The sequence below is a fragment of the Macaca mulatta genome, chromosome 13 (genome assembly GCF_049350105.2).
Source record: "Macaca mulatta isolate MMU2019108-1 chromosome 13, T2T-MMU8v2.0, whole genome shotgun sequence".
NCBI lineage: Eukaryota > Metazoa > Chordata > Mammalia > Primates > Cercopithecidae > Macaca > Macaca mulatta.
In genome coordinates this window covers 21,941,410-21,968,718 of record NC_133418.1, presented here as the reverse complement: position 1 = coordinate 21,968,718, position 27,309 = coordinate 21,941,410, and the positions used below count along the sequence as shown (strand labels likewise).

The 27,309-nt window shown below is 38.2% G+C and overlaps 1 protein-coding gene across 6 annotated transcripts in view; it reads left to right on the top strand.

Moving 5' to 3' along the window:
- The window catches only part of ANAPC1 (anaphase promoting complex subunit 1), a 119,679-nt gene that overhangs the window by 45,974 nt on the left and 46,396 nt on the right, over positions 1–27,309 (top strand). For 3 of the 6 annotated variants that reach the window (XM_077959001.1, XM_028832303.2, XM_077958998.1), the window contains 10 exons: positions 3,131–3,205; positions 6,648–6,916; positions 8,192–8,283; positions 10,040–10,188; positions 15,004–15,082; positions 15,696–15,732; positions 15,827–15,897; positions 18,251–18,429; positions 21,453–21,667; positions 23,957–24,075. In XM_077959001.1, the coding sequence (XP_077815127.1) occupies positions 3,131–3,205; positions 6,648–6,916; positions 8,192–8,283; positions 10,040–10,188; positions 15,004–15,082; positions 15,696–15,732; positions 15,827–15,897; positions 18,251–18,429; positions 21,453–21,667; positions 23,957–24,075 (1,285 nt within the window). Of the gene's footprint in view, positions 1–3,130; positions 3,206–6,647; positions 6,917–8,191; positions 8,284–10,039; positions 10,189–15,003; positions 15,083–15,695; positions 15,733–15,826; positions 15,898–18,250; positions 18,430–21,440; positions 21,668–23,956; positions 24,076–27,309 lie in introns of all 6 variants that reach the window. The other 3 variants (XM_077958999.1, XM_028832302.2, XM_077958997.1) reach the window with 1 other exon arrangement.

Below are 27,309 nucleotides of genomic sequence, written 5' to 3'. Positions count from 1 at the left end.
CTCTCTGACAAGACGTGCTTAGGTCTTTATTGAGATGTCACCTCAGTGCTGCCTCCTGTCTCTCTATGTAGCATTGCACCTGCCTCCATACCTTTAGTGCCATTTACCTGTTTTTTTTTTTTCTTCTCACTTAAATATAATATAGTATATATTTTACTTGTTTTGTTTTGTGTCCCTCCTCCCCCAGCTGGAATGTAAATTCTAGGAAGGCAAAGATTTTTGCTTAGTTTTGTTTACTACTTTCTTTCTCCAGGACTTGTGGTATTGCCTGGCATAGAAGGATACTGAGTGAACATTTGTTGAGTGAATGCCATTTTCCATCTGAGTGAGATACTGTTTTTAAGAGTTTGTGTCTATTTCAGCACATGAAGGAATTGCCCTCTGCAGTTTCCTTGAGAAAAATCTTACGGGAAAATAGGGACAATTTTCTTTTCTTTTTTTTTCCTTTTTTTTTTTTTTTGTTTGTATTTTTTAGTAGAGACGGGGTTTCACCGTGTTAGCCAGGATGGTCTCGATCTCCTGACCTCGTGATCCACCCGTCTCGGCCTCCCAAAGTGCTGGGATTACAGGCTTGAGCCACCGCGCCCGGCCTTTTTTTCCTTTTTTAAGACGGGGTTTCGCTCTGTCGCCCAGGCTGGAATGCAGTCGCGCTATCTTGGTTCACTACAACCTCTGCCTCCTAAGTTGAAGCGATTCTTGTGCCTCAGCTACTCACTACCTGCGTAGCTGGGATTACAGGCATGCACCTCCACGCCTGGCTAATTTCTGTATTTTTAGTAGAGACGGGGTTTTGCCATGTTGGCTATGCTGGTTTCAAGCTCCTGAGCTCAAGTGATCCTCCCACCTTGGCCTCCCAAAGTGCTAGGATTCCAGGTGTGAACCACGGCACCTGGCCTTCTTTTCTTATTTTAAACAATTGTATCAACGTGACATTATCCTCAATTTTTCTGTTCTTTATTACATGTGAAAAGATTAAGCCTCATAGAAACTGTAGATTTCTACATTATGTAAAAGCGCGTCAGCGCTCTGTAGTTCTGTATATCATTGTCCTTGGAACTTGTTGATGAATACAGATTGTTGTGTCCTAGTCTCTGGCAGAGAACCTATGCCCCCTCGCGTTTCCATGTTTTGGGGAGGACTGAGCACCTACCTATTTTTTCCTTTGCAAAGAAGGACATGGCTCTTTGACTTACTTTTTGCATGATAATTATAAAGGAAGGAATAAGGAAATCAATTCTTGAGGCCAAGTTGCTTTGCCATTTATTTATAGGACTGCATGGTTAAACCCTTGCTATCTTTTGTCCTCATAGTCAAAGCTTAGGATGAAACGGTCCTCATGGGCAAATGGTTTTCATTTTGCTTTGTTCAGATTTATTCTTTTTGTTTTTGTGGAGTACAGAATTTCTGCCAACGACTAGTTACACAATTTTTGGCATTTCTTTGTGCTTTCTTTAATTTGCTGATGTGTTAAATGAGCACACTGGACTGTACATAGTAGGAACAGTTGCATTTGGGGTTAACTTTTTGTAGCTTTTGGGCTGCTCTTTTTTTCATTAGCTAAATATTGAATCCCTGCTGTGGGCCAGGCATGATGCCAGGTTTCTCACATATACCCTAAACAAAACAGACTGTTCCTCTGGAATTGACTGTCCTGGGGGAAACAAATAATATTTGATACATGTGTTATGATAGATGAAGGGTAGGGGTCCATAGGAGCATATAACAGGGTTGGCTAACCTGAGACACATGGAAAGAATGAAGATTAAGCAGATCCATGTATGGTACAAAGAGCCATCCTTATCAGGCAGTTTCTACTATCTCATAACTCCAGGCCTTATGAATCTGATAATTATAGCAGGGACATTCTTTTTGACTGTGGGACTTTGTGTGTGTTATATTTTGGTTGAAGTTTTAGGTAAGATAGCTACTGTTTTATTTGTTGCTTTGATATTACTGTTATTACCAGGTTTTTTATAATATGTGTGAGTTGGGCTGTTTTTTATTTGAATGCTTCACAAGCAAACCTCTCTCAATAACATTCAGTTTTAAAAATCACTTTATTGCTACCTATGTTTAGTTTTTATATAGAAATCAGCTCCGTTTAGGTGAGTGAGTTGATAAATATGTAAGTTTTTTAGCATAGGAAAATAGCCATTGTCATTTATAGAGTTACAGTTTATTAGTTGATAGTCAGTGCCCATGTGAAGTAGCTGGGGCAGCAAAGATTATGCCAGGGGAAATTGAAGAAGAGCAACTTGTAGAAAACTGCTTTTATGTAGTTGTATTAGTTAGAAGATAGGCTCACTATTGTAATAGAAAGGCCTCAAAAGATACAATGGCTCAAACAAAATGTCTGCCTTGCTTACATAACAGGGCTTAGCAGTTACACAGGCCACACAGTTATTCAGGAACCCAGGTTGATGGAGGATCTTTTGTCTTGGGTTCAAAGATTGCCATTGGTTGACTGCGTTCCAGTCAGGTGGAAGGGGCAAAGAGCCTGGGGGAGCAGGTATAGGACTGGACTGGTCCTGGAAGTGGTGACAGTGACTTCCATCTATAATTAACTCTGTCAAAGGGTCACACCTAACTTCAGAGGAAGCAGTGGTATGTGTATAATCTGACTATGGATTCAGGAGAAAGAGGAGAACAAAGATTTTCCAGAGTAGCTGCTTGTCTCTACCATAGAATTGTTAGATAGTTTACTGTATATGGACTGTAAATAAATGTTTGCTTAGTTCTAACATTTGACTGATATTGGGTTGATCCTTTGAGACTTCTATATATATATATATATTGTGGATATGCCTAAAGTTTCTTTTTCTACCAAAGATGTGATGTGATCTGTGTCGTTACAGAAGTAGGAGAGGGAAGGGAAAACTACCATTAAAATCAGTACTTAGGAGCCCAGGCACCGTTCTAGATGTTTGCACATATTAATATGATTTCATTTCATCTTCACAGTAATCTAGAAGAAAGGTATTTAAATAATGACTTTCCAGTTAAAAAATGAGTTTTGATGGCTTTCCTCAGTTTCCATAATTGGCAGAACTGATTTCTGAATCCTTTAAGTTGATCAGTTGACAGGAATGAGTTTATGATTTTTATCTTTTCTTTTGGGGTTGCTTTTCAGTTTGACTTTGAAGGATCACTTTCCCCTGTCATTGCGCCCAAAAAAGCAAGGCCTTCCGAGACTGGATCTGATGATGTAAGCATTATTATTTCTTGCTAATACAAATTAATTTGTGGATATTCATACTAGTCTCCCACTTCTTGGTATTCCTGACAATTCCTCTATCTTTCCAACACCTTTCACTTTATTTATTTTAATACCGAGTAACAATTATTTTGAAGAGTAGGCTCTGTTACATTTTCTGTGGCCTTTAATGATTATCTAAAAATTAATGTATGTATTACTGCATGATTTCAGTTTGGGTTTGTAGACATTTTATTATCAACTGATCACCTGAAATGACAACATTTACCTTTTTTATGCAGTGTAAATTTTTAAATTAAAGTTCTCAATCATATCAGGTTCCGTGGTATATTCTTTTTTTTTTTGAGACGGAGTCTTGCTCTGTCGCCCAGGCTGGAGTGCAGTGGCCGGATCTCAGCTCATTGCAAGCTCCGCCTCCCGGGTTTACGCCGTTCTCCTACCTCAGCCTCCCGAGCAGCTGGGACTACAGACGCCTGCCACCTCGCCTGGCTAGTTTTTTGGCGTTTTTTAGTAGAGACGGGGTTTCACTGTGTTAGCCAGGATGGTCTCGATCTCCTGACCTTGTGATCCACCCGTCTCGGCCTCCCAAAGTGCTGGGATTACAGGCTTGAGCCACCGCGCCCGGCCTCTTTTTTTTTTTTTTTTTTTTTTTGAGACAGAGTATAGCTCATGTTGCCCAGGCTGGAGTGCAGTGGCACGATCTGAGCTCACTGCAACCTCCACCTCCCAGGTTCAAGCAGTTCTCCTAGCTCAGCCTCCTGAACAGCTGGGATTACAGGTGTCCGCCTCCATGCCCAGCTAATTTTTGTAGTTTTGGTAGAGACAGCATTTCACCATCTTGGCCAGGCTGGTCTCGAACTCCTGACCTCAAGTGATCCGCCGCCTCGGCTTCCCAAAGTGCTGGGATTACAGGCATGAGCCACCGCACCTGGCCTCCATGGTATATTCTTAAGTGGCCCAAATGTATTTTTTAAAATTATAGTATAATTTACAAAAATGAAATACATCTTGAATTTACAGTTTGATCAGTTTTAATATATACACACTCAGGTAACCCACACTCCTATAAAGACACAGAATATTGTTATAACGCCATAAAATTTCCTTGTTTGGTTTTTTTTTTTTTTTTGAGACGGAGTCTTGCTCTGTCACCCAGGCTGGAGTGCAGTGGCCGGATCTCAGCTCACTGCAAGCTCCTTCTCCCGGGTTCACGCCATTCTCCTGCCTCAGCCTCCCGAGTAGCTGGGACTACAGGCACCCGCCACTTCGCCCGGCTAGTTTTTTGTATTTTTTAGTAGAGACGGGGTTTCACCGTATTAGCCAGGATGGTCTCGATCTCCTGACCTCATGATCCGCCCGTCTCGGCCTCCCAAAGTGCTGGGATTACAGGCTTGAGCCACCGCGCCCGGCCTGTTTTTTTTTTTTTTTTTTTTTTTTTTTTTTGAGACGGAGTCTTGCTCTGTCGCCCAGGCTGGAGTGCAGTGGCCGGATCTCGGCTCACTGCAAGCTCCGCCTCCCGGGTTCACGCCATTCTCCTGCCTCAGCCTCCCGAGTAGCTGGGACTACAGGCGCCCGCCACCTCGCCTGGCTAGTTTTTTGTATTTTTTAGTAGAGACGGGGTTTCACCGTGTTAGCCAGGATGGTCTTGATCTCCTGACCTCGTGATCCGCCCGTCTCGGCCTCCCAAAGTGCTGGGATTACAGGCTTGAGCCGCCGCGCCCGGCCCTGGTTTTTTTTTTTAAGACAGAGTCTTGCTTTGTTGCCCAGGCTGGAGTGCAGTGGTGCAATGTCGGCTCACTCTAACCTCTTGACTCCTGAGTTCAGGCAATTCTCATGCCTCAGCCTCCCCAGTAGCTAGAATTACAGGCGTGTGCCATGATGCCTGGCTAATTTTTGTATTTTTAGTAGAGATGGGGTTTTGCCATGTTGGCCAGTCTGGTCTCAAACTCCTGGCCTCAAGTAATCCGCCCATCTTGGTCTCCCAAAGTGCTGAGATTACAGGTGTGAGCCACCATGCCCGGCCCATGGACATATATATGTGTGTGTGTGTGTGTGTGTGTGTGTGTGTGTGTGTGTGTGTATTTTTCCCTCCCTCCCTCCCTCCCTCCCTCCCTCCCTCCCTCCCTCCCTTCCTTCCTTCCTTCCTTCCTTCCTTCCTTCCTTCCTTCCTTCCTTCCCTTCCTCCCTCCCTCTCTCCCTCTCTCTGTCTCTTTCTTTTCTTTCCTTTCTTTTCTTTCCTTCTTTCTTTCTTTCTTTCTTCTTTCTTTCTTTCATTTTGCTTCTTTTCTTTCTTTCTTTTCTTTTCTTTTCCTTTCTTTTTTGAGATAGGGTCTCACTTTGTTGTCTGGACTTCAGCTATGCTATTGTAGCTGACTGAATCTCGAACTCCTAGGCTCAAGCCATCCTTCTACCTCAGCCTCTGAGTAGCTAGGACTACTGGTATGCACCATCATGCCTGGCTAATTTTTAAATTTTTTTGGTAGAGACAAGGTCTTACCATAGTATGTTCCCCAGGCTGGTCTCAAACTCCTGGGCTTCAGCAGTCCTCCTGCCTCTATCTCCCAAAGTGCTGCGATTATGGGTGTGAATTTTAATTTAAATGAAATTTGTAATTTTAATTTCTTTTAATTTAATTTCTTTTAAATTAAAATTCATGCCTGTAATCGCAGCACTTTGAGGTTTTTCTATTAGTTTTTTATTAGTTTTTTTATTTTATTTATTAGTTTTTTCTTTTATGGTTAGTTCTTTCTGTATCCAGTCCAAGAATTTTTAAGTTAGAATAACACACTATATTAAGCCTTGTAAAAACACCAGTAAGTTCCAAGATCTGGAAATAGCATAAACCACATTCTCTGAACCAAATGCAGTAAATCACAAGTAGAATCAAAATAGACTGAATATTTGGAAAATGTAGTCTAATCAGTCTGAATATAAAAACCAGTTGATTATTAGATTATATTACTAGCCCTGGCATCTTATACATGTGGAAAGATGAATACAGCAGCTGAATGCAGGTGGACCTTCCCTCTTACCAAAACACAGTTCAGTGTAGTGGCCCACTAACCTGCCATCTACTTTTCCTATAAAATCTAGCTTGAGATAATCTTAAATTTTCTCTCTCAATCTCTACCTAAATAGTATAATTCTTCTTCCAATGTCTTTCCTAAAAGGGCATGGTAAGATTTTTTTTTAATGTGTTTTAAAGGTGGCTTGCCTTAACATTTATAATTGGCATCTGGAAGTTGCTTGCTATTTTATAGTTACTTCATTCTTAGCATTGTCTTTTTTTTTTTTTTTGATATACTCTTAGATCAGCTTAATGTGAAAATGAAACTTGAATTGTTTTAAGTGAATTAATTATTAATTTTCTTTTCTAATGATACTATAAGGAGGTATTATTTTAAAAAATTAATATTCTTTTTATTCTTCTCAGGACTGGGAATATTTACTAAATTCAGACTACCACCAGAATGTTGAGTCTCATCTTTTGAACAGATCTTTATGTTTGAGTCCTTCAGAAGCTTCACAGATGAAGGATGAGGATTTTTCACAGAATCTCAGTCTGGATTCTTCTACACTTCTCTTTACTCACATACCTGCAATTTTTTTCGTTCTTCACCTTGTGTATGAGGAGCTTAAGTTGAATACTCTAATGGGAGAAGGAATTTGTTCACTTGTTGACCTTCTTGTTCAGTTGGCAAGGTAAATTTGTTTGTAGCTTAGAAACTGCCAGGAAGTCCTTAGATGACTGTCTTTTCCATGATATCACATGGGGACCTTGTAAATAAGTTTCTGAAATCTACCTTCTCAGAAAACTAGGGCATCTCCTGTAAACCACAGAGTTGTTTGAAAATACTGGTTTTATAAGGGCCTGTGAGCCATGCAGGGACTTTTAGTCTCTGTCCTGAGATTAGTGGAAGGTCACGAGAAAATGGAGATGACCTGCTCAGATTCTTGTTTTGACAGGATGGCTGGCTATACTGTGGTGGGAGTTCTAGAATAACATCTGCTGTTTTGTATTAATATCCACATTCAAATAGTGCTTTATAGTTGACAAAATCATAATTTACATATAAAGTCTCAAACAAGGTAAGTTTCCTATTTTAGTGATGAGGAGATTTGCCTAAATTTGTTTCCAGGGATATGAGTGTTTGATAGTTGCAGACTCATTTTGTTATGCTATCTTTGCTGCAATCTGAGGTTGTCCCTGTCTTTGAGGCACTCATAGTAGATCCACAGAATAATATGTTTCAACACCTTTCAACAGCTTTGAAGCACCTTGTGTATGGCTCAGAATTCTAGGGTCATATTTATGTGTTGTTTGACCTTTGTGACCTTTGGTGATAAAGAAGTTGAATTTGAATTGAAATGTCAACCTCTGAGTTAAGACATAGTATGTTTTCTAATTTCTGTTGTCTTTTTTGAGATCTTGAAATTCATTCCTGAGACATGGCAATTTTAATCAATGGTAAATATCTCTTAGGATGTCATTACTATCATGAAAATTCTTTTGTAATTAATTTCCAAACCATAATCATGGCTCTCTGAAATAAGTAATGTGTATGTTGTTTTATATTTTATCAGTTTTTTTTTTAAACATATTTTATCTTATTTAATCTTTAAAATGTCAGAGTAAGTTAGCTGGTATTGCCCCATTTTCTAGAAGAAAATACTGAGTTTTATAAACATGACTTATAGAAGGTCACACAGCTAGTAAATAGCAGAGGAAGAGCTAGATCACGGTGCTTTTACTGTAGTTTTACTTCCACAAAATTTAACTAGCAAGAAGAGATTGGGTTGCATTTGTCACACTGGGCACTTTAAAGTCCAAAAATACAATAAAGAGACTCTAGATTTGGTTATCTTCTTTCTCATAAGTAAGTTTTTAAATTGAAAGATTGAAGTAATGAGTCCTTCCAACTCTGTTGGGAGAAAGTGCTGTAATACCTTCTTTCTTACATGCTCTTACTGTTTTAGGGACTTAAAATTGGGACCTTATGTAGATCATTACTATAGAGACTACCCAACACTTGTCAGAACTACTGGACAAGTGTGCACAATTGATCCAGGTAAGTGGTTGTGCTTTTAAAGATTTTCTATACAGTGCAGTGACATTTCCTTGTATCTTTCTCAATGAATAGCACAGGATGTATTTCTTACCATTAGCTTCTAAGTCAGGGGCAATGTCTTTCCACCAGGCAGATTTTAGTTTGTAGTGCTTGTTTTCTGACACATAGTAAGCCATAATATCTTCAGTGTATGGGGAAAATTTTACCCATCCCTAAGGTTCTGACTTGCAAAAACTTAGAAAGAGCTTCCAGTGTCAAGGATGCTTTCTTTTTTTTTTTTTTTTTGAGACGGAGTCTCGCTCTGGCGCCCAGGCTGGAGTGCAGTGGTGCGATCTTGGCTCACTGCAATCTCTGCCTCTCGGGTTCACACCATTCTCCTGCCTCAGCCTCCTGAGTAGCTGGGACTACAGGCGCCCGCCACCATCCCTGGCTCATTTTTTTGTATTTTTAGTAGAGACGGGGTTTCACCATGTTAGCCAGGATGGTCTCGATCTCCTGACCTCGTGATCCGCCCGCCTCGGCCTCCCAAAGTGCTGGGATTACAGGTGTGAGCCACCGTGTCTGGCCACCAAGGATGCTTTTAACTTAGACTTGTACTGTCCAGTTAGTACCCCTAACCATATGTTACTTAAATTAAATAAAGCATGCGTTTCCTCAGTGCACTAGCTGCATTTTGAGAACTCAGTAGCCACATGGGGCTAGTGCTACCATATTGGACAGTGCAGATACAGACACAGAACATTTCCATCACCACTGTATCATCCTAGACCCTGAGCTAAAGGTACTGAATGTTGGGGCCCAGTTGTTGGAACAGAGTTGAATCCTGGATGATTCTTTTGTTTTTTTTCACCTTTAGGGTTAGGACAAAAATTTTGGTTAGATTCCTTTTTTTTTTTTTTTTTTTTGGAGAGAGAGTCACACTCTGTCACCCAGATGGGAGTACAGTGGTACGATCTCGGCTCACCGCATCGTCTACCTTCCAGGCTCAAGCAAGTCTCCTGCCTCAGCCTCCCAAGTACCTGGGATTACAGGTGTATGCCACCACACCTGGCTAATTTTTGTATTTTTAGTAGTGATGGGGTTTTACCATGTTGGCCAGGCTGGCCTTGAACTCCTGACCTCAAGTGATCCGCCTGTCTCAGCCTCTGAAAGGACTGGGATTACAGGTGTTAGCCACCGCGCCCAGCCTTTAGTTAGATTCTTTATATGCCTTGGGAACAAGAGTTTGCTAAATTTCCACCCAGGATGAGATAAAATATAAGTCATTTAAGTTCTATGTTTAATAACATAGTCACTTATTTACTGTGGCAGAAAACATGAAGCATTTTGGAGAATATGGAAAAATATTATTCCTTTTTTTTTTGAGACAGAGTCTCTCTCTGTCTCCCAGGCGTGATCTCGGCTCACTGCAACCTCCACCTCCCGGGTTCAAGCGATTCTTCTGCCTCAGCCTCCCAAGTAGCTGGGACTACAGGTGTGCACCACCGGGCCCAGCTAATTTTTTTTTGTATTTTTAGTAGAGACAGGGTTTCACCATTTTGGCCAGGCTGTTCTCTAACTCCTGACCTCGTGATCCCCCTGCCTTGGCCTCCCAAAGTACTGGGATTACAGGCGTGAGCCACCGCACCCGGCTGGAAAAATATTATTCTAGTTGTTTCAGAATGACAGGTAACTGTTGACCATCTTCTGTTTAAAATAAAATAATGTTGTCTTAATGTATTTTTGTATCTTTTTGAATATTTGTCTAATATTAAAGGTCAAACAGGATTTATGCATCATCCATCATTTTTTACTTCTGAGCCACCAAGTATTTATCAGTGGGTGAGTTCTTGTCTGAAGGGTGAAGGAATGCCACCTTATCCTTACCTCCCTGGAATCTGTGAAAGAAGCAAACTTGTAGTCTTGGTATGTATGAGGAGTGTTACTACCCCGGTATCTCCTTTTTCTTTTAAAATTTAGTTTTAAAAAGTACACCTAATATTAAATTTTTCTTGCTGTGTATAGTTCTGTGAATTTTGGTATGTGTATAGATTCATGTAATTCTGCAATTAGGATATAGAACATTTACATCACCCTCAGAAATTTCTCTCATGATTTTGAGATTCATCCAAGTTGTTTCCTGTATCAACAGTTCATTGCATTCTGTGGCCAATTAGTAGTTTATTGCATGAATGTGCCATGTTGGTTTTCCATTCAAGATAATTGGGTTGATTTCAGTTTTTAGTAATTGTAAATGTAGATGCTGTCAGTATTCATGTTCAGGGTTTTATGTGAACATAAATTTTGCTTTCTTTTTTTTTTTTTTTTTTTTTGAGACGGAGTCTCGCTCTCTTGCCCGGGCTGGAGTGCAGTGGCCAGATCTCAGCTCACTGCAAGCTCCGCCTCCCGGGTTCATGCCATTCTCCTGCCTCAGCCTCCCGAGTAGGTGGGACTACAGGCGCCCGCCACCACGCCCGGCTAGTTTTTTGTATTTTTTAGTAGAGACGGTGTTTCACTGTGTTAGCCAGGATGGTCTCGATCTCCTGACCTCGTGATCCGCCCATCTCAGCCTCCCAAAGTGCTGGGATTACAGACTTGCGCCACCGCGCCCGGCCGTAAGTTTTGCTTTCTTTAGGACAGGTACCTAGGAGTAGGATTGATGGGTCATATAGTTAAGTTTATGTTTTCTTTTTAAAGAAACTGTCAGCTGTTTTTGAGTGGCTCTTCCATTTTACATTTTTACCAGCAATATTTAAGAGGTCATTTACCTGCATTCTTGTTGGTGTTTGGTATTGTCACTCTTTTTTGTTTTTTTCTTTCTGAGAGATGTGTAGTTATACCTCATTGTGGCTTTAATTTGCATTTTCCTAATGGCTAATGATGTTTTGAGGGTTCTTGATATGATGTCTTGTCAGATATGTGGCTTGCAGATATTTTCTTTTAGTTTCTACCTTTTCTTGTCTCCTCATTCTCTTAATACGTCGAAGAGCAAAAGTGTTTAATTTTGATGAAGCTAGTTTATCTGTATTTTTCTTTAATGGATGTTGCTTTTAGTGTCATGTCTAATAATTCTTTGTTTAGCATCAGGTTTTGAAGATTTTCTCCTGGGTTTCTTTATCTGTTTTACATTTAGATCTCTAATCCATTTTGTTAATTTTTTATAACGTGTCACGTTTTAAGTCAAGGTTTTTATTATTTCATTTGGATATCCAGTTCTTTCAGCACTATTTTTTGAAAAGACTATCCTTTCTCTATTGCATTTGCACTTTTGTCAAAAGTCAATTTGGCCACATTCTTGTGTGTCTATTTCTGGACTTTCTATTCTGGTTCATTGATCTTTGTGGCTGTCTATGCTGTAATTACTGTAGCTTTATAGTAAGTCTTAAAATTGATTAGTGTTACTCCTCCCTTCATTACTGTTCTTGCCTTTTCATACTGATTTTATTTTTATTTTTATTTTTGAGACAGAGTCTCGCTCTGTCACCCAGGCTAGAGTACAGTGGCGTGATCTCAGCTCACTGCAACCTCCACCTTCCAGGTTCCAGCAGTTCTTCTGCCTCAGCCTCCCAAATAGCTGGGATTGCAGGATCCCGCCACCACGCCCGGCTAATTTTTTGTGTTTTCAGTAGAGACAGGGTTTCACCATATTGGCCAGGCTGGTCTTGAACTTTCAACCTGAAGTGATCCGCCTGGCTCAGCCTCCCAAAGTGCTGGGATTACAGGTGTGAGCCACTGCGTCTGACCCATACTGCTTTTATAATCAGCTTGTCTATAGCTACCAAAAAAATCCTGCTGAAATTGTTTTCAAAGAAACACATCTTTATTTGTTTTAATTATTTTTTGTTTACTTTGAGCTGTAAATCTCATTATTTATTTATTTTTAGAAATTAGTTTGTTGTTACTGGTTAATACATGTCCAAGATCAAACCTTCATATAGAACCAAAGGACTGTAACAGCAGGTAAGGAAGGTTTCTTGGCATACCTGTTCCTCAGTCCCCCCATCGTGGAGCAGCCTGCTCATAGGCCCCATTGTGGGCCTTTCTAGGTGGAATTTTTCCAGGCTTGCAGGAGAACCACATGCTTTTGTCCCTTCTCTCAGATGTTGGCAGACTGTAAGTGTCTTTGCCCCCTGCCCTTCTTTTTCTTTACGTTTTGCTCTGCTTCATGATGAGAAGCGCTTCAGAGTCTCCTGATGGCTCCAAAACAGACATACAGAATGGTGGTTCTGTTTAAAAAACACAGATTTTTTTTAATGATAGCAAAATATATATAACATAATATTTGTTGTTGAAATTGTTATTATTATTTTTTGAGACGGAGTTACTCTGTTGCCCACACTGGAGTGCAGTGGCACAATCTCGGCTCACTGCAACCTCCGCCGCTCAGGTTCAAGCAATTCTCCTGCCTCAGCCTCCCGAGTAGCTGGGATTACAGGCCTGAGTCACCAAGTCTGGCTAGTTTTTGTATTTTTAGTAGAGATGGGGGTTCACCATGTTGGCCAGGCTGGTCTTGAACTCCTGACCTCAGGTGATCTGCCCACCTTGGCCTCCCAAAGTGCAGGAGTTACAGGCATGAGCCACTGTGCCTGGCCTGAAATTATTTTTGAGTGTACAATCCAGTGGCATTGAATACATTCACATTGTTATGTAGCCATCACCACTGTCCATACCCAAGACTTTTTCATCATCCGCAACATAAATTCTGTACCTATTAGACAGTGACTCCCCATTCCCCTTCCTCCCAGGCCCTAGTAATTCTGTTCTGTTTCTTATGAATTTGTCTCTTGTAAGTACCTCGTATTATGGGAATCATACAGTGTTTGTCTCTCTGTGTCTGGCTTATTTCAGTTAGCATAATGTTTTCAATGTTCATCCATATTGTAGCATCTATCAAAATTACATTGTTTTAAAGGCAGTATTCTATATACTACTCCATTGTATGGATATACCACAATGTATCATTTTATCTGATGATGGACACTTGGGTTGTTTCCACTTTTTGGCTATTATGAATAGTGCTGCTGTGAACCATGGGTGCACAAATATCTGTTCAAGTCTCTGCTTTCAATTCTTTTTAACATATACCGGGTGGTGGAATTGCTGGGTCATATGATAGGTAGTTTGATGTTTAACTTTTTGAGGAACTGCTAGACTCATTTTCGTAGTGGCTATACCATTTTACATCCTTACCAGTAATGCAAGAGGAAGGGTTCCAGTTTCTCCACAGTCTTGCCAACACATATTATTATTTCCTATTTGTTTTTTAAAAATTATAGCCATCCTAGTATTTATGAAGTGATATCTCGTCGTTTTGATTTGCATCCTTAATGATTAGTGATGTTGAACATATTTTCATGTGTTTATTGGCCATTTATGTATCTTCTTTGAAGAAATATCTATGCAAATCTTTTGTATATTTGAAAATTGGATTTTTATTTTTGAGTTTAGGCATTTTTATGCTCTAGATATTAATGTATCAGATACATAATTTGCAAATACTTTCTCCCATTCTGTAGATTTTTCTCTGAATGTCTTTTCTGTAAAACTGGCATGAGTACTCAGTTTATCTCTCTGGCCTTTCATCTTAGTTTTATCCTCTTGGTATTCCTTTATAACTTGTCAGCTCAGAGATCTATTTATAAAAATATGAATTTATTTTTATTTATGAAAATAACTATTTATAAAAATATGAACTTTTTTATTTTTATTTTTTTAACTTCTGTTCTTTTTTTTTGTTTTTTTTGGAAATGGAGTATTGCACTGTTGCCCAGGCTGGAATGCAGTGGCACAATCTCCGCTCACTGCAAGCCCCGCCCCCCAGGTTCATGCCATTCTCCTGCCTCAGCCTCCCGAGTAGCTGGGATTACAGGCGCCTGGCTAATTTTTTGTATTTTTAGTAGAGACGGGGTTTCACTGTGTTAGCCAGGATGGGCTCGATCTCCTGACCTCGTGATGCGCCCGCCTTAGCCTCCCAAAGTGCTGGGATTACAGGCGTGAGCCACCATGCCCGGCCGAATTTATTTTTATTTATAAAAATATTCTGAAAATATCAACAGAAGCCCTTGTTGATAGGTTTTTGTTTTCATCATTATATGTTTTATTGGACTTTTTTTTTTTTTTCCCTAGGCAAGATCTTATTCTGTCACCCAGGCTGGAGTGCAGTGACGCAATCATGGCTCACTGCAGCCTCAGCCTCCCTGGGCTTAAGCAATCCTTCCACCTCAGCCTCCTGAGTAACTGGTACCACAGGTGCATACCATCACACCTGGCTAATTTTTGTATTTTTAGTAGAGATGGGGTTTTGCCATGTTGCCCAGGCTGGTCTTGAACTCCTGACCTCAAGTGATAAATTTTTCTTTTATGTGATGTTTAGCTAATGAGACATTTGTAGTAACCTTCTAGCTTATGGTGGCTCTTTTCTATTGAGTCACTTGTATATGTATATATGGGTGGCTGAGGCAGAAGGATTGCTCCAGGTCATGAGTTTGAGCCCAGCCTGGGCAACACAATGAGACTCCGTCTTTACAAAAAATAAAAATAATAAATAAAAAAATTAGCTGGGCATAGTGGTGCATGCCTGTAGTCCTGGCTACTCTGGAGGCTAAGGCAGGAGGATTGCTTGAGTCAAGGAATTTGAGGCTGCAGTGAGCTCTGATTGTGTCACTGCACTCCAGCCTGGGTGACAAAGTGAGATGCTGTCACTGAAAAGAGAAAAATAATGTTAATTTTCTTCTTTTGCAGAGTATTGCACTGTACATACTTGGTGATGAGAGCTCGGTTTCTGATGAATCCTCACAGTATTTAACCAGAATAACTATAGGTAAGTTCGTGTAATGTTAGGCCTTTGGAAACAAATTTTTGTAAATGTCAATATCAGAATTGAAAAAAGAATTGAATTTTTCTTGTTTGCTTTAGCAGCCATGTCTTACCTTTTTAGTACTGTTTTGGTCTGTTGTGGTCTGTTGTCCACAACTGATTTTCAGGTATCAGGATTACTTAAAAATCTAACACATCTTGTATTTTCAGTGTGGGTAAAAAGGCCTATTTTAGCCTCAAGGAAATTATTATACCATTGACTCTTGAACAACATGAGTTTGAAGTGTGTGGGTCCACTTACAATGAAATTCTTTTCAGCCAAATGCAGATAGAAAATGCAGTATTCTCTGATGTGAAACCCATATGCAGGTTCCGCAGGGCCTATTGCAGGACTTGAGCGTGCACGGATTTGGGTACACATAGCGTGTCCTAACCAGTCCCCTGAGTATTCTGAAGGCCTTGACTGTAGTTTTCAGCCTGCCATAGTATTGCTTATTTTATTATTTTTTTAGATGTTGTTTGCTAATGGATTCTTATTTTCAAATGTCTTCTGCACGTTACATGTTTTCTTTACCAGGATGACTATCAAAATTAAGTTTCATTTTGTTGCCTTTTAGCCCCCCAGAAGTTGCAAGTAGAACAAGAGGAAAACAGGTAACTTTTATTTAGACTGTGCTTTTATGTCAAACACTTCAAACAAAATTATTTACTGTTCTGCTTAATAACTTTATGTTTTATTTTCTTATAGGTTTAGTTTCAGGCATTCTACGTCCGTTTCTAGTCTAGCTGAAAGATTGGTTGTCTGGATGACTAATGTAGGTAAGAGCATCTTTGTTACCTCCTAACTAGGCTCTGCTTCCTCCAGACTAGCTAGAACTAGAAGGCATGAGGAGAGAGGGGCTCTGGCTTTGTGAAAAGGCCTCACAAGATTGAGATTATGGTTCTTCAAACCATATTCTTTTTTTCTCGACAATCTCAGAAGTTCCATATAATAATATTTGGGATACCAGCATTTTATCTTGGTGCATAAGGTATCTTTATTTGCCATTACATTGGACCATTTGAGGCTGTGGCTATGTAAGCTGGTCTCTGTGAATGGAGAACTCTAATCACCCTACATACACACCTGAAATCATTGTGATACTCAGATATCGGAAATGGGTGGTTTTGGCAAAGTCTAAAAGCAATAATATATACATTTCAAGGTATACTTTTGAAGGATAAATGCACTTTTGACGGGATTTCGGGCACCAAGATGAACATTAAACTGGGAAGAGGAAGAGGGAGGAAAAGAGTTCTATATTCCCTATTCCCCAAACCTATGCTCCTCGGTTTTAAATTAAGTAAAATTCCAAAGAAATTTCTTTTCACAAAGAACTGAAAAACACAATTAAAAATTACTGCCACAAAGACATGATTTTAAAAATGAGGATGCTGTATGGGATGTATGTTAAAAAGTAAAGTTTTAATGAATATTAAAAGATGTTTTTGAAGTCTTATCTAAAGTATGTTCTAAATGACGTTTCTGACAGGTTTTTTTTTTTTTCATTTCACCTTAAAAATGACAATAACTGTTGCATACTGTACATACAGGATACCTATGCTGAAAAATACTGGATGAGTTCTATCCATTTGTATATTGCATAATATTTAATAAGTGTTATTCTCATATAAGGAACGTTTTTTGCCTCAATAGTTAATCAACTTTTTAAATTATAAATAATGCATAATATTATAAAATTTAGAAAGTCATTATAAGAAAAACATGATTTAATTAACCTGAGGATAAAAAATTTTAAATATGAAATATGGTGTACTTACAAAATAATATGTCAAACATATATGTTTGTTTTAGAGAATGGTACAAAAGTATTGATGTACTGGTCACCCACCTCTAGAAAGAGGACATTACCCACATAGTAGAAGGTCCTTACATATCTGTTCTTGGATGGTCCCCTCCTGTCACATACCCCAATATTATAGGGAACCACTGCCCTACCTACATTTTGTGTTACCTTACTTTTGTTTTTCTTTATAGTTTTACGTCTTTATAAGTTGCTAGGTTTTATGTAGTTTTGAACATACATAGATGGAAATATATGTTCCTTTTTCTTCACTCAACTTTATTTTTTAAAGAGTCATCTATGTCGACTCATGTAGCAGTAGCAGTGGGTCATTCATTTTCTCTGATATATAGATTACTTTGTTGGAACATATCACAATTTAATTACCCATTCTATTGATGATAGACAATGAGACTCGCCCCTTTCGCCACCTTTTTTTTTTTCCGTAACAAAACAGTATTGCTAATGAATATTTTCATACCTGTGTCTTAGTGTACATGGGTATAAATTTCTGTATGGCTGTTGACAGATCAAATGGGTGGACCTACCTATACATATCAACTGTTTTCCAAAGTGGTTGTACCAGTTTACACTACTGTTGACTATTTATAAGAATTATTGTTGTTTCGGCCAGGTGCAGTGGCCGAAATCCCAGTGCTTTGGGAGGCCGAGGCAGGTGGATCACGAGGTCAGGAGCTCGAGACCATCCTGGCTAACACGGTGAAACCCTGTCTCTACTAAAAAAATACAAAAAAATTAGCCAGGCGTGGTGGCGGGCACCTGTAGTCTCAGCTACTCAGGAGGCTGAGGCAGGAGAATGGCGTGAACCCAGGAGGTGGAGCTTGCAGTGAGCCCGAGATTGTGCCACTGCACTTCCAGCCTGGGTGACAGAGCGAGACTCCGCCTCAAAAAAAAAAAAAAAAGAGAAAAAAGAATTATTGTTGCTCTACTACATAGTTGCCAACACTTGGTATTGATTGGCTTTGACATTTATATTTCTCAGTGGCTTTAATTTGCATTTTCCTGATCACTAATTAGGTAGAGCATCTTTTCATATACATTTTGCCCATTTATGTTTCCCTTTCTAGGAAATGTCTTTTTGTCCTTTATATTTTTCTATTAGATTGTCTCTTTTTCTTCAGGTTTTTACAAGTTCTTTCAAAGAGGCTGCTTATACTCATCCCTAATGTCAAGACATTAGTCTGGTAGTAAGATGAATAAAATGAATTTATTTGTCAGGATAGATATTGTTGCCAACTTCAGTCAGGATAGTTGCAATAGTGGCAAATCTAAATTAAAATTTTTTCTCCTTTCCTTTAACTATAAAGGATTCACTTTAAGAGATTTGGAAACTCTTCCCTTTGGAATTGCTCTTCCCATCAGAGATGCAATTTATCACTGTCGTGAGCAGCCTGCCTCAGACTGGCCAGAAGCTGTCTGTCTCTTGATTGGACGTCAGGATCTTTCCAAGCAGGCCTGCGAAGGAAACTTACCCAAAGGGAAGTCTGTGAGTATCAACATGGAAAGTTCAGAGTTCCAATTTTAGCCTTAAATAAAATCATAAAGTAGAAATGTTCTTCATTTTCCTTTAAGGCTTTTTCTAAGTATATATATCAGCTTGTCTTTTATATTATATGCCATATGGGGTTTCTAATTGTACGCATCTTATTAATTGTAAGTTGAGCATAGGAGCAGGAGATTTTGTGAATGTTCTATCTTGTGCCTGGATCTTTCTTTGCCTTGAGTCAGGACAAGTCCTGAGTGTAGTCGTGGAGACTACCATGGCTGTTTCCCTACTTGTACCACATTAGTAACTAACCACTTTGTAATTATTACATAGGAAAAGGGAGAGCACATATATCCTGAATTTGGATGGGTAATTATATATAAATATTTTCTACTGCGTATTTTTTGATGTGTTGAATTTTTTGAATTTAACCTTTTAAATAGGTGTAAACATACTTGTTTAATCACATAAAACTGTAGCCCCAGGGAAAACATGTGTTTTTTTCACTAGAGTTGTTTAAAAAGATGTCTTAAGCTATCCCTCCTAAAATACTGTCTTTCATCAATCTTCAAGTTTGTTTTTTTTTAAAATGCATTCTAGGAATCCTGCAAGTAGAAAGTAAAATTATTTCATTACTCTCCAATTATCTTTTTAAGTCATCCTCTCTTAAAAGTTGAAAAGGAAACTTTTAAAACTTATTCTAGAATTCTAGGTAACTTTAAAAAATAAACAGTAGAATCTCATCAAGGAAGATTCAGGAATAATAATTCCACTCCTGGTGACTCTTTTATGTTCATGTCCGTGAGAAGACAGTGTGGGAATTTGGCCTTACCTCTTAGTAGCTTTTGAATCAATACATAATAATCAGTACATTGTAACTATGAGTCACCTTAGGTCTTATTACGGCTTCTTCAGAGCCTATATCAAAACTTATTCCTAACCTCACAGTTGCCTAATGAGTACCCATGCTGGAGTCAGTTTCCATGGGCATCTGATTCTCCAGCAGGGTCATCCCAGCGCATCTCTCCCTTAATCTGCATCTCAATCACAGCTGTTTGTTGAATTAGTATTTATATCCTGTTTTAAACAGAAAACAAATCTTTTTGCTTATAATATGGCTTTCCTGTGAGAGAGAGCAGTTCAGCACCATTAGCATGAAAACATTAATCTGTATTTGAATGTCATCTTAAGTAATTCTGTCTAAATACAGTTTGTTCAGTTATTTGAGGCTACATTTTATAACTAATCCCATCTAAATTTATTTTGTCACTATTTGAGACTATATTTTATAGCTAACTCACCCATTAGAATATAGTTTTTTTAAAATTAGATATTTTATAGGAACCAAAATGAATTTTTAGGAACTAAAAGTGATTATTTGGTCATATCTACTTTTTTTTTTTTTTCAGGCTAACCTTGTTGTTTTCATATTAAATGTTGCAAAACTTTAACATTTCAACTCGGAGTTAATCTTTTGTTAAAAGAGTATAATACTGTTTTTGAGGGAATATGATATGATTCCATGCAGTTCACATCTGTGTTGCAGTTAGGTTTAATTATTTGGACTGGGAAGCACCATATTAAAGCACATGCTGGGCTTATGAGAACATGATGACAGTCAAGGAATTTACCCTCTTACTTGTTTTGCTGCAGTTCAGTACTTTTCCTTCTAAGAAATTTTTATTGGAAACACATTTTAAAAAAATAGTGAAAACTGGCTTGGTGAGGTGGCTCGTGCCTGTGATCTCAGCACTTTGGGGTGGCCAAGGTGGAGGACTGCTTGAGCCCAGGAGTTTGAGACCAGCCTAGGCAACATAGTGAGACCTCATCTCTACTTAAACAATTTTTTAAAAAAGTTTAGCCAGGTGTGGTGGTATGTGCATATAGTCCTAGCTGTTTGGGAGGCTGAGATGGGTGGATCTCCTTGAGGTCAGGAGTTCAAGACCAGCCTGGTCAACAGGGCAAGACTCTGTCTCTACAAAAAACAAAAAAAATTAATCTGGATGGGTGGTACACATACGTAGTCCCAGCTACTCGGGAGACTAAGGGGGAAAGATCGCTTGAGCCCAAGAGGTGGAGGTTGCAGGGAGCCATGATCCCACCACTGCACTTCCGGCCTGAGTGACAGAGTAAGACCCTGTCTCAAAAAAAAAAAAAAAAAAAGAAAAGAAAAAATAATGAAATCCAACCATGATCCTATCTATTTAAAGTGTAAAGTAAGAAAGTACTTTATTGTGTGACTTCCCCCAACCCTTGGTGTATATCCTTTCAGGCTTTTTTCCTTCTCCTTCTATTAATGAACAGACAATATTTAAATTAGCATTATTAGCAGTGACTAGTATTCATACTCTACTTGCAATAATTTGTTTCTTTTTTAAAATGATCAGGATGTAGTTTTTTTTATAGTTTATTCAGAATATTTCTCTGCTTGTGTCCAGCCTCTTGACTGTTGTCCTAAATTTAAATTTTCCCCCTTATTTCACGTAGCAAATATTTCTAAGTAAGGAATATAGTACTTTTGTTTGTTTGTTTTGATTTTTGTTTGTTTGTTTGAGACAGAGTCTCACTCTGTCACCCAGGCTGGAGTACAGTGGCGTGATCTCGGTTCACTGCAACCTCTGCCTCCCGTGTTCAAGTGATTCTTCAACCTCAGCTTCCCCAGTAACTGGGACTACAGGCGTGCGCCACTGCATCTGGCAAGCTAATTTTTGTATTTTCAGCAGAGACCAGGTTTCACTGTGTTGGCCAGGCTGCTCTGGAACTCCTGACCTCAGGTGATCCGCCCGCCTCGGCCTCCCAAAGTGCTGGGATTACAGGCGTGAGCCAGCAATATAGTACTTTTTAAAAAGATTTGTAGAGTCGAGTCCTGGTATATATTGCAGCCCCAACCCATCCGTGCTTTGGAAAACGTATTTTCTCTGTGCTTACTGTAGTCGTGGAACATCAGCCTATATATTTTCGTGTTCAGTAAGTGCATGTTGACTGCTTTTTAAATTATTATTACAATAAAGTCTGTTACTCAGGTGCTCTCATCAGATGTTCCTTCAGGAACAGAAACTGAGGAGGAAGATGACGGGATGAATGACATGAATCACGAGGTCATGTCATTAATATGGAGTGAAGATTTAAGGGTACAGGATGTGCGAAGGCTTCTTCAGAGTGCGCATCCTGTCCGCGTCAACGTAGTGCAGTACCCGGAGCTCAGCGACCACGAGTTCATTGAAGAAAAGGAAAACAGGTGAAAGAAGACACTGTGCACTATCTCTTGTCATGTTTTATTGTTACATTTGGGTCTTGTTTATATTTGTTTTTCCTTCAAGTTTTTAGCATTTAAAACCCTAAAGAGATTTAAAAGATACTTTCAAGTTAAAATGTGCCCTCTGTTTTAAGCTTTCATCCAACTTCAACAAACCACGTGTGTTAGCAAAATATCTTTGGCTTTTGAGGACATAATGGTTGTATTTCAGATCTTCCTCCTCTTGAAATACGTATAACAATTTACTCTTTAGAAAAGGTGAATGTAAAACCATTTTGCCTGGTAGTTCCCTTAAGAATTTACAAACAAAGAAAACACTGGCCTTGTTTTTCTGTGTCTTGATCAGGATAGATTTTGAGGTTAGTGGGGTTTTTAGTGTAGTTTAAACTTACATCAGTATTTTTTTTTTGATATGATAGATAATACTCCAAATAAATAGATAAGGCAAACTAGATAAGCCTTTCTTCTGCTACTCCCCTGCACAGGATACATCCCTTGATACATTTTAAGACTCAGTGGTAAACGACATCACATGCCTGTGACATTCCAGAGCTATTCTCTTGGGACACTTCTATTTTAAAATTCTCTCCTGTTCTTTTATCTGCTTGTGTCTATTGTCTGTCATTCATCTGCCGCTGTTTTCTAGTTCTTACTTTTTTTATGGTACTGCTTTGAGGGGAAGGGTCACCCACATTCAGCCACAGGCTGCTGAAGATCTGAATTAGTTGTGATTTCCCTATCAACTGTTTCTTCCCCACAAGTCCCCAGTTATTAGTCGCCTGTGAATAAGGAGATGGAGTGACTTGAGTTAAGAGCTAGGATTTATGAGCATGACCTCTAGAGCCAGGCGTGGCCATGCTGTGCTGGGTGACTTTGGTTAAATTACTTTACCTCTTGTTGCCTCAGTTGCCTCATCTGTAAAAATAGGCATTCCTCATGGGATGGTGCTATGTATCAAGTGAATTATTTTTACATAGCACTTAGAATACTGCCCAGTACATAGTAAAGCTCAGTGCAGTCAGCCATTATTAGTAGTAGAGTGCATTGATTCTAAGATGCAATTTTTTTCACTTTTTAATATCTCTGAAATCAGATGTGTATTTCAGTGAACAGGTGTCATAGTTTAATTGGCAGTGCTTTTTCTTTCTTAGTATGTCATGAAATAATGATACATCTTATCAGTGGCATCTTATATTCAGGGGATATAATGTTCTTCTCATTATAATTGTGTTACTTCTGCAAAGTTGAAGTGAATTATGTATACGATTTCCTCTAAAAAAATTCTATGGGCTGCAGCAGCCTCTCGGTTTTGAATTTTCCTGATTCCAAATTAATGTGGTGGTTGTGTTCCCAGAGAATCTTTAAGACAGAAAAATTTTTCTTTCCAGTTAGCTAGAAAAGCAGTTATGTGTGTCCGGTCGAGGAGGGAGTATGCTTATGAATAGCTTTGTCTGCAGAGAAGATGTTCGTCACTTGTCAGCCTCTGAAGGGATGTTTCTGTGTCTTCAGATACAACTTGTATAAGCATTTCTTAGTTATAAATGCCCTACTTCTAAAATTTATTAGTTTTTTTTTAAGTGGCTATATGGAATGTTAAGCTGTTTTAACATAGGAACAAGTTGAAGAGTGGTATATTAATTTCACAGTAGAGCCCACAGAAACCATTTTAACCTTGAACATAGCTGATATGTAATGGTATTAGTCCTATAAATCTAGTCATCATGTAAGTGAAACCAGTCTGTATTTCCTGTGGAGCCATCATGAAATCCATTCACCTCTAATATAGGGACCTTGTTTCTTTTCTTGTGTACAGGCCACAAAAATGGCACTTCTGAGGCTGTATTGGCAAAAGGGATGGGAGGAGGATCCCACATGTACTGAGGACAGCTAGACTGAAATTAACACAGTGATAAAAACCCCAAAAGTACTGTATTTTCCTTTGAGAAGGTTAGCATCCATCAGAGTGGAATTTTAAATTTCTTTTTTTTGAATGCCTAGAGACAGTTGGCTTGGTTTATAAGCCAGGTGGTTTTCATTCAATGTCAATATGAAACAAAACAAAGGAAATATGTCTCTCCCTAAGAGTGTAATAGGAACAAGAATATTAAAATGAAAATAATCATGTTTGGGTAGTTCACTCACATCTTTGTATGAATTTACTTTGAGACAACTTCGTCTTACATAGAATACCTTTTGAAATATTTACAGATGATATTTCAATTGTGCTTTGCTGTAAAAATTTTCACACGTTGGTTTTTACTTTAATTACAGATTGCTCCAGTTGTGTCAGCGAACTATGGCTCTTCCTGTAGGACGAGGAATGTTTACCTTGTTTTCGTACCATCCTGTTCCCACAGAGCCATTGCCTATTCCTAAATTGAATCTGACTGGTATGTTAAATTCTGGACTCAATGAGAAAGGAAAATGATTAAGTACATGCGTTAAGTGTAGTTCTTTAAATTAGTTAAGATGAAAGAAATGCTCCCTGTATCCCCAGTGATTTTTAAATATTCCTAATAACTGCTATAGTGGTTATCAAAGCTCAAATACCTCGTCAAACTAAACCTTGAGAGAAGCAGATTATAGCTCGTTACTCATTTTTGCTTTTTAATGAGGTGATTTCAAGATATAAAAAGTCACTTGGAGAAGTTCAGAAAGATATTATTGATAATGACGAGTATTAAATTTTGAATAATCTTAAGTATAATATATAAAAATATTTAGTCTTAAAATGTCTTATGTCATAGTTTGGACAGATGATCATTGTATAAATCAAGGAATGTACTAAGCAAAAAGAGAAAAAAATGGTTACTTACAGTATTCCCACTCTTCTGCGTCACTCGTTTTAACATTTTAGTATATATGTTTCCCAAGTTTATTTCCACATATTTATAATTTTATATTTGTTTAATTATCAGAAAATTTAAATCTATTTTAGTTATTTTTCTTAAAATTTACAGTGAACATCCTTTTATATTTAGCAAATGTGTGTGTTTATAATTATGTGTATGTATTGTATACATACATGTGTTTTTAATTGATACATTCATTTTTATTTGCTTCCGAGTATTTCATTCAGTGGATATACCATAGTTTACAGAAGCAGCCTGGTATTGTTGAAAATTACAGTTTTTGATATTATAAACATTGTTTGGGCATATTTGTCCTATGTACTTAGACGCAATGCTTAGAAGTAGAACTCTTAGGACACCAAGATGAATGGTTTTAAGGAACATGTCAAATTGCTTTTCTGGTTGGCATGAGTTTTTATTTCTGCCATATATAACTGTAGTTATAGTCTTGATTACAGTGAGTTTTATAGTGCATGTCCACCTAATGCTGATTTGAATGTGTTCTGAAGGTGACAATTGCATAGTTGAAATTACCATTGAAACTCTATTGTAGTATATATGGTTTTGTGAAACCTGTACAAAATGTATGTATAATGTATGTAGTAGTGTATTATATATAGTAGTATATAAAGTATAATGTAATGTATAATAGTATATAATATATGCAAACATAATCGTACAGTATTTTAAATTGCATACTTTAAAAAATCCAGAGTTCCACTCAGATTTGTGAAAAGCGTGTGCTTTGAGCAGCATGCAGGAAATGAGATTGACTAAGTGAAGAACACATTCCCATCTCCATATCATGCTTATTCTGAGCCCTAATCTCATTAAGGGACATAGTGAGCAGAGTTGCTTTTAATATTTAAATTGTCTCAGAGGTAAAGCACCAGTGGCAAAATCGTAACAGTTATTGATTCTTGATGGAAGGCATGGTATATAGATGTTCATTTTAGTAGTCTTTCCAACTGTTTATATGAAAGATTTCGTAGAATAAATGTGGGTTAAAAAGAAAATCTCATGCAAAATTGGCTGATGTTAAAATGTATTCAATCTGGGTGATTTAGTACTCAAGTGATACTTGGGTGGGTTCTAAAAAATATATACATGCATCTTTTTTTCTGAATACATTTAATTGAATTTGCGTGATTTAAAATGTGCTTATGACATTAATCCAATGTTTTATTCTTTTAGTCATTCTGGTAGGCCAAAAAGAAAGGTTACCTGTTAATTTAGGAAAAAATATTTTCTTAAATAGTTGCTTAATCCACACTGATGTGACCTGTTGTACTTTTGTATGTTGTCATTGTCACTGAAGGAAATTTACCTCACCCTTTGCATTTTATTTTCTCTTGTGTGTGAGTGTTATGTCTTATGCATATGATGAATGAAAGTTTTAGAAAGGTTATTCAGTTTTTCCATATTGATATGTCTGCCTTTTTTGAGAAAGTGCAAGTGTAACTTACGAACTTATCACTCATTGTGGTGCTAACACTAGCAGTTGAGTTAGCTTTTAGGTACAAAAAGCGTTTAGTAAAGACAAATTAGTCTTACTTTGTGCTTTGTGTGTATATGTATACATGCTACAAATAAGACACTCAACATCTACTTAAAATTTATTTTACATAACATCTTAGAACTCTTTTAAAATGATATTTTTTTTTTTTTTTTTTTTTTTTTTTGAGACGCAGTCTCGCTCTGTCGCCCAGGCTGGAGTGCAGTGGCCGGATCTCAGCTCACTGCAAGCTCCACCTCCCGGGTTTACGCCATTCTCCTGCCTCAGCCTCCCAAGTAGCTGGGACTACAGGCGCCCGCCACCTCGCCCGGCTAGTTTTTTGTATTTTTTAGTAGAGATGGGGTTTCACCGTGTTAGCCAGGATGGTCTCGATCTCCTGACCTCGTGATCCGCCCGTCTCGGCCTCCCAAAGTGCTGGGATTACAGGCTTGAGCCACCGCGCCCGGCCTAAAATGATATTTTCAAAGCTCCAGTGAACTGGATAACTTTATGCAGTAGTTAAAATATTTATGTTAATTATTTTATCCGTGACTTAAGACAATATTCAAAATATATATAAAAAGATTCAATATTTGCTGTATATAATGTAGATCAAAAAGAAAAGAATCAACAAAAAATTCATAGAGAACATATAGCATTGTGAACATATAATTTACATTGCTTTTAAATAAATGGACCGTAAAAGTAAATCTAGTGAATGCCCTTTTGAAGTTCACTGGGTGACTCAAGTCTATAAAAGGATGCTTTTTATAAAGCTATCTCTAGACATTTTAAACAATAGCATATAATTAGATGTCTGTATGTATATAGAGAGAGAGAGAAAAAAAAAGAGAGGGGGGGTGCATATACAGGTAAGAGCTGTAGCAGATTTATTTAGGTTCTTTTTTTTTTTTTTTTTTTTTTTTTTTTTTTTTTTTGAGATGCAGTTGTCTGTTGCCCAGGTGGGAGTGCAGTGGCATGATCTTGGCTCACTGCAACCTCCACCTCCAAGGTTCAAGTGATTCTCGTGCCTCAGCCTCCCAAGTAGCTGGGACTACAGGCGTGCACTACCAGGCCTGGCTTTTGTCTCTTCTTAAGATGTCATTTTTCCTTAATGTCCATGGAAAAATATAGGATAGAACATTCGAAATTAACACCAATGTCATCAGATGTTGGGATTTATAACTTGTATAGTTTAGCAGTGATGTTAGTCTTCATTTTGGTTTCTAAGCTCTCTACTGTTTGAAAGAAAGATTTCAAAGCAGTGATTATCCCAA